This window comes from Perca flavescens, chromosome 7 (assembly GCF_004354835.1).
Source record: "Perca flavescens isolate YP-PL-M2 chromosome 7, PFLA_1.0, whole genome shotgun sequence".
NCBI lineage: Eukaryota > Metazoa > Chordata > Actinopteri > Perciformes > Percidae > Perca > Perca flavescens.
The window spans coordinates 27484230-27493912 of NC_041337.1; the positions used below are offsets into that span (position 1 = coordinate 27484230).

Below are 9683 nucleotides of genomic sequence, written 5' to 3' on the forward strand. Positions count from 1 at the left end.
GGCTTGTTCTTTCCCAGTTACAGGAGGAGGTCAGCTTGCAGGTTGACCCCCTTCAGTTTGCATACAAACGGCACAGAGGTGTGGATGATGCTATATTAACGCTGCTACATGGCACTTATTCCCATCTTGAAAAGCCCAAATCCTTCATTAGATTGGTCTTTGTGGATTTCTCGAGTGCTTTTAATACAGTACAACCACACCTGACGGGAAAAAAATTGCTTCAAATGGATGTGAACCCGCACTTCATTCTATGGATCCTATCATTTCTGACAAAGAGACATCAGAGGGTCCGAGTCAACGGTCACCTCAGCTCGTCCAAGATAGTTTCCACCGGTGCACCACAAGGCTCTGTAATCTCACAGGTTCTGTACACACTATACACTAATGACGTTAGGAGCAATAACCCAGGTATAATATATACTAAATATTCTGACGACACTGTGATCATGGACACCACTAATTCACTACGAGAGTTGCAGTCTGAGATGGACATTTTTGCGGTGTGGTGTAAGCAGAACTGTCTTGACCTTAATGCTTCGAAAACAAAGGAACTGGTAGTTGACTTCCATAAGGATGTTTCCATTATCCCCACTTTGTTAGTCAACAATCAGCCAATAGAAAGGGTAGAATCATATAGATACCTTGGGACAATACTTGATCATAAACTTACATTTCAACTAAATAGTTAGAATATTTTCTCTAAGTGTCAGCAGCGACTCTTCTTCCTGAGGAAGCTACGTAAACTCCAGGTTCATCAGTCAGTGTTGATAGCTTTTTACAAATGTTTCATTGAGTCTGTAATAACTTTCAACATATCAGCTTGGTTTGGATCACTATCTAACATTCATCGTAACACACTAAACAAAGTTATAACAATAAGTAGTAAAATAATTGGACAGGTGCAGGAACCACTCATCAGTATTTATTACAGGAGGACATAAACAAAAGGAACCCAAATAGCCTTAGACGCTACTCATACACTGCACAGTCACTATTGTCTTTTACCTTCAGGCCAGAGATACAGATCACTTATATTTAGGACCAAGAGAGCCATGACAAGTTTTGTGCCTACATCTATTTTACAGACAAAGGTCCAGTCCTGGGGCATTAAAGAATAGGTAATCAGTCCTCCTGTTCATACGGACCATTAAAAGATTCCTTCCTAACATGCTCCCAGTTTAAGGGATATGGGCCAAAATTCAGTTCTCAATTATTGCAAAGTTTATCTAAAGAGAAAATGTTGGAAATAGTCTGAGTTAGACAACTCAACTGTCGTTCCACTGCAGCTCAGTAGGAAAACCCTATCTGTGGAATCACAAACAGATCGTTGTATACAAAAAGTATGTTTTGAAGATATATTTGATTTGACTCACTTATACTGCTAAAGCCTCACATTAGCTTTGGATAAACTTTGGAATATATTTATTGCACAAAACAAAGACTTTAAGTTACATTATAAGAGCATCAGAAATCTGAGAAATTCTTTTTAAAGGCCGGTATAAAAAAGGATGACTACAGCGCAAAAAAACTTTTTCAGACTGACTTAAAAAATTGTGACCCTATTCTTTAAAAGACAGTCAGAAAAGAAGTGAAGTTTCTGATCAAAGTCTATGACACCTTTACAGGTCTGCAGGCTGGCTCAACACCTGATCTTCAAAAACAAATCTTCGGTCATCTGTCTGTACAGTGGGTTAATCATAGTATACCATATGTACTGTATATACCAAATACTTATACATTACTTGTAAATATATACCATAGAGGCAGATACAACCAAGCTGACATGCATATCAGCTGGGTTATTGAGTTTATTTTGATTTCTGTCAAATCAGCTTCACTATATCCGCTCCAAATCATTATTACAGCTTACTATAGGTGTATAAAAAAGCCTCTCTTATCTAAGGACACAATTTTGATAATGAGGAAGCAAATATAATTCCGGTAGCAATAAAAGTCCTACTGGTCTAGTCAGGCAATGTACAAAGTTCAATAAATACAAAATATGCGCTTCGTTGTTATCAATCAGTCTAATTTTCATTTTAATACATTCTTACAATACCATGTAAACCCCTGAGGTGTTTAAGACATTTGCATAATGTTACACACACACACACACACACACACACACACACACAAACATATGTAATGTATGTCATTATAATCCACATGCTCTGATGAAAACATCCTGCAATCACACTGTGGTGTTTGAACTAAATCCAACAAAAACATAAGCGGTGGTCCAACAAACCCATACTGCCCTCATGTGTCCAAAGACAAGCAGCCACATCTCAACAGCACTAAAAAATGATTGTTTGATTGTTGTTGCTGGTTTTCTTCGTGGCAAGAATTCTATCTAATATCTGCCAAGAATATACGTAAGTAATAATAACATTTTTAGAAGGAGATTTAGAGTCACAAATTCTATTTTATTATTATTATTCATTTTTGGGGGCATTTAAGGCCTTTGTTTTTATAGGACAGATGGAGACATGAAAGGGGAGAGAGAGGAGGAATGACATGTAGTAAAGGGCCACAGGTCAGAGTCGAACCCGCGGCCACTGCGTTGAGGAATAAACCTCTAAATATGGGAGCCTGCTCTACCAAGTGAGCTACCCAAGCGCCTGAGTCACACATTCTTAATAACAGCATTGCATGTAAAAAATACGCACATTTATATGAGGTTTGGCTGAGAAAACTCAAGTGGACAAGGCAACTTTCCTTCAATGCCCCCTTTATACCGTGCCTACAGCATTTTCTTCCCCCAAAATATTGCTATTCCAGTGTTTTTAAAGGTCCCATGACATGGTGCTCTTTCGATGCTTTTATATAGTTAGGGGTCCCCTAATACTGTATCTGAAGTCTCTTTCCTGAAATTCAGCCTTGGTGCAGAATTACAGCCACTACGAGCCAGTCCCACAATGAGCTTTCCTTAGTATGTGCCATTTCTGTGTCTGTAGCTATTGAGGAGGAGAGAGGGGCAAGGTGGTGGGTGGGGGTGTGGCCTTGACCAACTGCCACTTTGCTCGTTTGAAAGCCATGATGTCTCTCTATCATGGGTGGTCCAAATTCTCAGAGCGGGCAAAGCAGAGAAAGGGGAGGTAACCTTGCTCCTTATGACCTCATAAGGAGAAGATTCCAGATCGGCCCATCTGAGCTTTCTTTTTCTCAAAGGCAGAGCAGGATACCCAGGGCTCGGTTTACACCTATCACCATTTCTAGCCACTGGGGGACCATAGGCAGACTGGGGGAATGCATATTAATGTTAAAAAACCTCATAGAGTGACATTTTCATGCCATGGGACCTTTAATAAAGCTTAACCGGTATGGAGGTTCAGGGTAGCCAATAACAAAATGAAATCATTTAAATAAATTTAATTTTCTTTATAAGTTGTAGTGGAAGTTTCCTTTGCAGCAGGGGTAAAGGTTTCAAAGTTTAGTAAAGTGAAACAAATAAGACAGTCGGAGATTAAACCAAGTTAGGTTTTTGTATTTTATTAAAAATATATTTGCAAATATAGGTGCAACATGATTTCACAAAAAGGCACAGCAGCCCAGTGTGGAGTCAGTCCCTCCCATGAGTGAACAGAACACTAGGCTTATATGCATCTTCAGAGTGACAGCACACACACACTTGGCTAATTATGACTGCTCACATTATGTTCCAGACTATGTCTCACAAAGTCAGAATCAAAATCTACATGTGGGAAATTAGATAAGCTCTTTCAGCATTTGTGAGAGAATTAAAGTAGAAATAGAACATAAAAATATAAGGAATTATGCTTAACTGTAATTTTTCCATTACAATGTGCATATGCATACATCCTGTTAACATTTCCAGATGACCTCAATTGATAGATAGAATTGTTTCAATTTATAATTTGTATACTCTGTTATGTTGTCTATCACCGTTGATTGTCACACCTGTGGGAGGGCCACAGCAAATGCGGAAGCAGTCAATGGGCACCACAGTTAACATACCGTAGCATGTTTAGAGCAAACAGTAAAAACGTCTTTTACTTTTTCTTACACAATTAGAGGGTTATTTATTGTCACTTTAATGAAACACTATTAGCCACTTCTGGCCCATTTCTATTCGGCTATGTAGAGGGGTATCATGCGGAGGGGAAATCCGTCAGTGTGATGTCAAAGCCTGTGGACAGTCGAGAGGCGGATCTGAAGGAGCCCAGGACGTCCACCACCTCCACAGCGTGTCTGAGCAAAATGAAACATAGATGAGGAGGTCGCCGAAAGTTGGGAGGAAGCTGCTGATAGTAGGGTAAATAATGAAAGGCTCAATATACCTTCAGCTAAAGGCGCATATCCTTTTGGTAGCTTCTCTAGATTCACAGGGTTGCTTTTAGAAGTTATCATAGCGTTGTTCTAGCTATGTATGTTACCGACTCCCACGGGCCAACAATGTGGCTAAAGCTAGCATTAGCTTTAAGAAACTTGGCGAGCTAACGTCAAGTAGCGTTAGCTAGCTAGCGAGTGAGAAAGGTTTAATATGGATTTAGCCAACTTACTAGCCAATTGTACTATTTGTAACAAATTTCGCATTAAATAACGGCAATGGTCCTAATTACTAGCTAGCTAACGAATCGTTAGTTACATGACGCTAGCTAAACCCAGAGTTTCTGATGTTTAACGTTAGGTTGACGTGGGCTAATGCTAAGGTAGCTAGATATGTATTGCAAGGCTAACGTGAAAAACGTGTTAATTGAATGTTGGCTTACTTAATGGCAAATGTACACCCCCCGCACAATACAGAAGACCCCTCCGCGACCTCACACAGTCTTATATTCAACTCGGCATAACGTTAACGTTACATTTTATAACACTTGACAAACTGATTCACGTTAGCAGCGGTGTGAATCAGTTTAATTTGTCGACATTTTACTGTCGAAGTGAGATAAGTAACTTTGCAAGATCGATTGTTTAACAAATTCTTAAAATGTGTACCGCAACGATCACATTGTCGTTAATTTAGCACATTTTTCATGGCGTCTGGTATTCTACATACTAATGTCAGCTTGCTTCACTAAGTTGGTAATTTCCTGCCGTTTACAAGGCCAAGTTGTTGTGGGACAACAATTTCGGCCATGTTGTCAACTAACTTATTATACTGGCCGAGGACGAGCTAACGTCAGTTAACTAGCTATGTGGCCAAAACCGTAAAGTTGCCAACATTTAGCTAGCTAAAATCAGCTCTTCTCTCTGTAGTTGGTAGACTACTATAGCTAGCTCGTGACGTCAAAAACGTGGCTCTGAGAAGAAGTTGGTCTGAACGTCAGCAGCTTGTCAGTTTGAAGTTACAGATCTTTTTTTAAGATGTCTTCATGGGGCTAGTCTGCACAAAATGCACCACGTCAAACCTAAAATAACCATTTTCGCTGGCAACATCAGCCGGCTAATGTTGCTAGTTGAGCACTTTCTGTTATGACTTGGCAGCTGTCCTACACATGTATAAATAGCTTGTAATTGTATCCTGCTTTACATCCACTCTCCCACTTGCTTACTACCTGCTGCGCTCTTCTTTCTACCCCAAATCAATTAGTCCATGTTGTTTGTTTACATGAATATATGTTTGCACTATTTTTTCCCCCACAGGAAATGGAAAAACAGTTAGAGGAGAAGCTAAGGATCAGCCAGAAAGAAAAGTAAGGCCTTAGAAAAAAAACATGGCCCAGATTTGTGACTTTTTAAAATGATTGCTTCAATATCCATTCAAAACAATGCCGTTTTGCTATGTGTCTTGCTTATCTGTAAAAGTACACACCTGCACATAACCTAAGATTTTTTTTTTTTTATGATTATTAAGAGCCACTCTCCAGCTCACCATACAGGTGACCTACCAAGAGACAATTTATTTTAGGGATGCACAAATTCGATACACTTTATTTGTTATTAATTATTTACATTATTCATTTTTTAAATGAGCTCAATTCAGAAATTGTTTTAAAACCTATTTCACCAAGAATGTTACTTTGCTGACGAAGTAGGGAAAATCTAAATCAATAATAAATGTATTTGCCATTATCGGTACTGCCTCCCTCGCTTCATGGCCTCTTCCTGTCTGTCATATTACTAATTGTGGGTGGACTGTGTCCTGTTGGGTTGCTTCTAGGGAGTCCAGTAATAATTCCTCACAATCTCCGTTGAAGACGACCATGGTGATACAGGACGACTCTCTACCAGCAGCACCCCCACCTCAGATACGCATTTTGAAGCGGCCTACAAGTAACGGGTCATTGGGCTCACCCTTGAATCAGAATAGGCCTACACCACAGGTCAAGTCTCTGGCCCAGCGTGAAGCAGAATACGCAGAGGCCAGGAAGAGAATACTGGGCAGCGCCTGCCCTGAGGAGACGCCTCAGGACAAACCCAACACTGATAGGTAATAATCCACAAAGGTTGACAGTTTAGTGGTTTTACCCACAGCCTAACAACGTCATGCTGAAGGGCTCTTGCAATTGGTATATTCCACATTGTGCTGAAGACTGCTTTATTTTTGTGAGCTAAGTATCCAATTTAAAGAGGACAGCACTTGAACAAGCATTATTTTAAGTGTGTGTGTGTGTGTGTGTGTGTGTGTGTGTGTGTGTGTGTGTGTGTGTGTGTGTGTGTGTGTGTGTGTGTGTGTGTGTGTGTGTGTGTGTGTGTGTGTGTGTGTGTGTGTGTGTGTGTGTGTGTGTGTGTGTGTGTGTGAGATCACCAAAGCACAGTATCATCTATTACTCTTATTCCAAAACAGTTTCTCATTTTGCACACAATTTATACATTTTCAATCTATTCTAACATCTATATTACTTTTAGACCACAGTTGGATACTAATTAGATGTGGAAAAAAAAAAATATAATATATAAAAAAAATATATGTAAACCCTATAAATAAGCCTTTAAGAACACATAATGGTAGCAACACAAGCAAACAATCAGAGCGATAATTTAGGCACTGGCCACTAAACTCAAAACTACTTCCAGCTAAATTACCGATAAATTGTCAGTAGGGTTGTGATGAGCCTTACTGACGTCCCCCCTCCCTGGTGTTACTTTTAGTTTAATTTTATAGACTACAGCTGGCAGAAGCACAGTGCTTTGGTCTTTCTTTTGGCTTGACTGGGTTTTGATTGACAGAAGGTGGAGCTTAACACTGATCATAAAAAGCTCACTGATGCTACTTTGCAGAACTTTCATGACTGCATCTTGTTTTCACAGCATAAGTTCATTGACGCAATAAGAGGAAGTTCTTTTCATTTGGGTTCAGTTGGATTTTAATGGTTGTGAATGCCAAAAGGAATAAAAAAAACAAAACAATAGAAGTTAGAATGGAAGTTTTGAAGCTCTAAAACTTAGAGGGAACACTATAACTAAAATCATGTGTGGAGATCTGTCTGTTGGAAGACAACAGGGATCCTGTAATCAGAATAGTTCAAGAGAAAGACATCCATTGACAACAAGAATGGTGCTGGAACGGAAAAGCCAACTGGAAACGAGTTATGAGTTGTTTATGTCCAGCAGCTGGAAAAGGCTGATATCGGTAATTTATTCCTCCTTTCCTCTTTTTTTTTTTTTTTTTTTTTTTCTGCCAGGGCAGGGCGCAATAACTCTACATTGCCTTCAGAAGACACCCGATCAAACAATCAAACGGTCCGGCAGCCGGCCGGCCCAGACGGCACCCAGGGGTTCCGACAGAACAGATAAGTGGGTCCTGGGGGCCACCCAGCCATCGAGGGGAGAGAGATCAAGGGCCACCAGAGAGCAAATACAGCACTGTATTCTTAAAACTTCCTTCCTTCAGTTCCATTATATCGGATGGGCCGGGAGTACAGCCACACTGCTTGCTGCTCAACTCTCCCCATTAGAAGTTTTGTGTAACTGACGGGGAGCGAGGAAGTCCAATGGAAATGTGCTCTCTTATCTTCCCACTGCAGTCTATTTGACACTGTGATTATGAACATCTTCTGGACTCACTGTGATGATCCCTTTAAGAGACGCCCCACGCCTCCACCAGTCTCCTCCTTCAGTGCCCAGCGGCTTTGTCTCAGGACGCCAGCAAGCCAGAAGCAAAGACTTAAACTAAGGATGGCAGAGAGAGAAGGGGAGGTGCCGGGCCATCGCAAAATAAGATGAGCTGGAACTCGGGCAGCAGCTTCTACTCAGCAATAATACCAGACATCATTTTTTTTTTTATCCTTTTGTTTTTCTCGCTCGTCTTTATCTATGGGGGATAGGGATGCTCTGATATCTACAGAGTACAGATAAACATACTTCACATTATACATACACCACCAAGAACCTGTTCATTAAAACAGTATTTAATATTGATTTTTTTAAAACTATATTTACAGTGTTTATGAAATAGGAAGCATTCACATTTCTTTCACCTTGTTTAGTGGTAAAATGGTCTCAAAATACTATGTTTTGTCCTCACAGTTTAAACACCCACACCATGCACTGCACCTTGTGGTGTCAGGTCCCCAACAGTCAACTCACCACTAAAGCTGCATACTTAACTGGTACCTGCCCGGTAACTGAGCTGTTAGCATTATCTGTGCACCCCTAATATGTAAATTGCCATTTGTTTTTAAAAACTGAGAATAAGGGTCACGTGTCAAGTTGTATATCTGACAAGTTCTGTTTACGTTTTGTCTTTTGTGTTTTTTTAATAAGGCTTTTTAGCGGTCTTCTCTGGACTCTTACATTATTTGTATTTAAAAGTAAAAGCAAAAAAAACAGACGAATGAAAAGGAGATTGTTTTTAAGTGGTTTTTTTTTTTTTTTTTTTCTCTGTCTTTGAGATGTCTGCAGTATTTTAATCAAAATGAACCAAAATCCCATTTTAAATTCAACCTGCGTGTACATATAGTATATCAGTTAATTCAGTAGTCATTATTTGAAGGTGGTTTTGGCAGCAACTCAAGGGAGGGTCAGACGTGGGAATGAATTTACTGCTGTAAGCCTCCCCTTCATATCGCCACCTTGTCAGCGGCGTGCTCGTTTGTTCATGTCCTTCACTGACGCACAGTACGCAGGAACTCAGGTGCAGGTGAACGAGACTGAATGAATGAAATGGACTAAGATTGTATTTTTTCCAGCAGGTTTGATTGCTCAAGCAGCAAATGTCCGTATTTAAAGCTAGGGCTGGCACTTTGTCAGAAGCCGTGCTATACAGTGAAAATGAACTGAAACGATGTCTACGTCCCAAGAAGAATGAATGCCTTTTTTTTTTGGCATCTTGGTCACATCAGAAATGGTAACCTCACCCTGTGTGATTGTTCAGTAACTGATGGTTCTCTGCTGAAATGGAACATGGAGACCCAGCTGTATGGGAACCAGAGCAGTAGTGACTACCTGTATGAGCAGGACCATTGTGCCCAATAGATGCTCTTTAATTGTTCAAACAGAGAAGGGATCTCAATAAAGCCATATTCAGTGGTGCACATCATCAATAATGGTTGATTTCAGCTTGTGCCTCCTGTATCACATCTTTACTTCTTGGTTCTTAACTGTATCTCAAGAAACTGAATATATCTGACGGAGGAGACACAATACTGGCAAAAGATTTTAGTTCAGGAAATAAAGCAGCAGAGCAGGAGGCAATATGGTTTTAGCTGAGCTCTGAGTGGAAACACAAACTGCCTGTAAATACTGATTTAATAAAATGATTTGCAAAAAAATGTCTT

The 9683-nt window shown here is 40.0% G+C and overlaps 1 protein-coding gene across 1 annotated transcript; it reads left to right on the plus strand.

Moving 5' to 3' along the window:
- The first annotated feature begins 446 nt into the window (after positions 1-446).
- Positions 447-9602, plus strand: szrd1 (SUZ RNA binding domain containing 1). The gene is made up of 5 exons (XM_028582629.1): positions 447-507; positions 4233-4276; positions 5608-5657; positions 6125-6394; positions 7590-9602. The coding sequence occupies exons 1-5, from the start codon at positions 447-449 to the stop codon at positions 7699-7701; spliced, it is 537 nt and encodes a 178-aa protein (XP_028438430.1). The 3' UTR covers positions 7702-9602.
- The last annotated feature ends 81 nt before the right edge of the window (positions 9603-9683 follow it).

What these genes read in the sequence shown, in the direction of transcription:
- szrd1 (XM_028582629.1), top strand. Translation starts at nt 447, where the DNA reads ATGGACACCACTAATTCACTACGAGAGTTGCAGTCTGAGATGGACATT. An exon ending in GGACATTTTTGCGGTGTGGT is followed by an intron (nt 508 to 4,232) that starts GTAAGCAGAACT and finishes AATGAAACATAG; the next exon opens with ATGAGGAGGTCGCCGAAAGT. An exon ending in AGGAAGCTGCTGATAGTAGG is followed by an intron (nt 4,277 to 5,607) that starts GTAAATAATGAA and finishes TTTCCCCCACAG; the next exon opens with GAAATGGAAAAACAGTTAGA.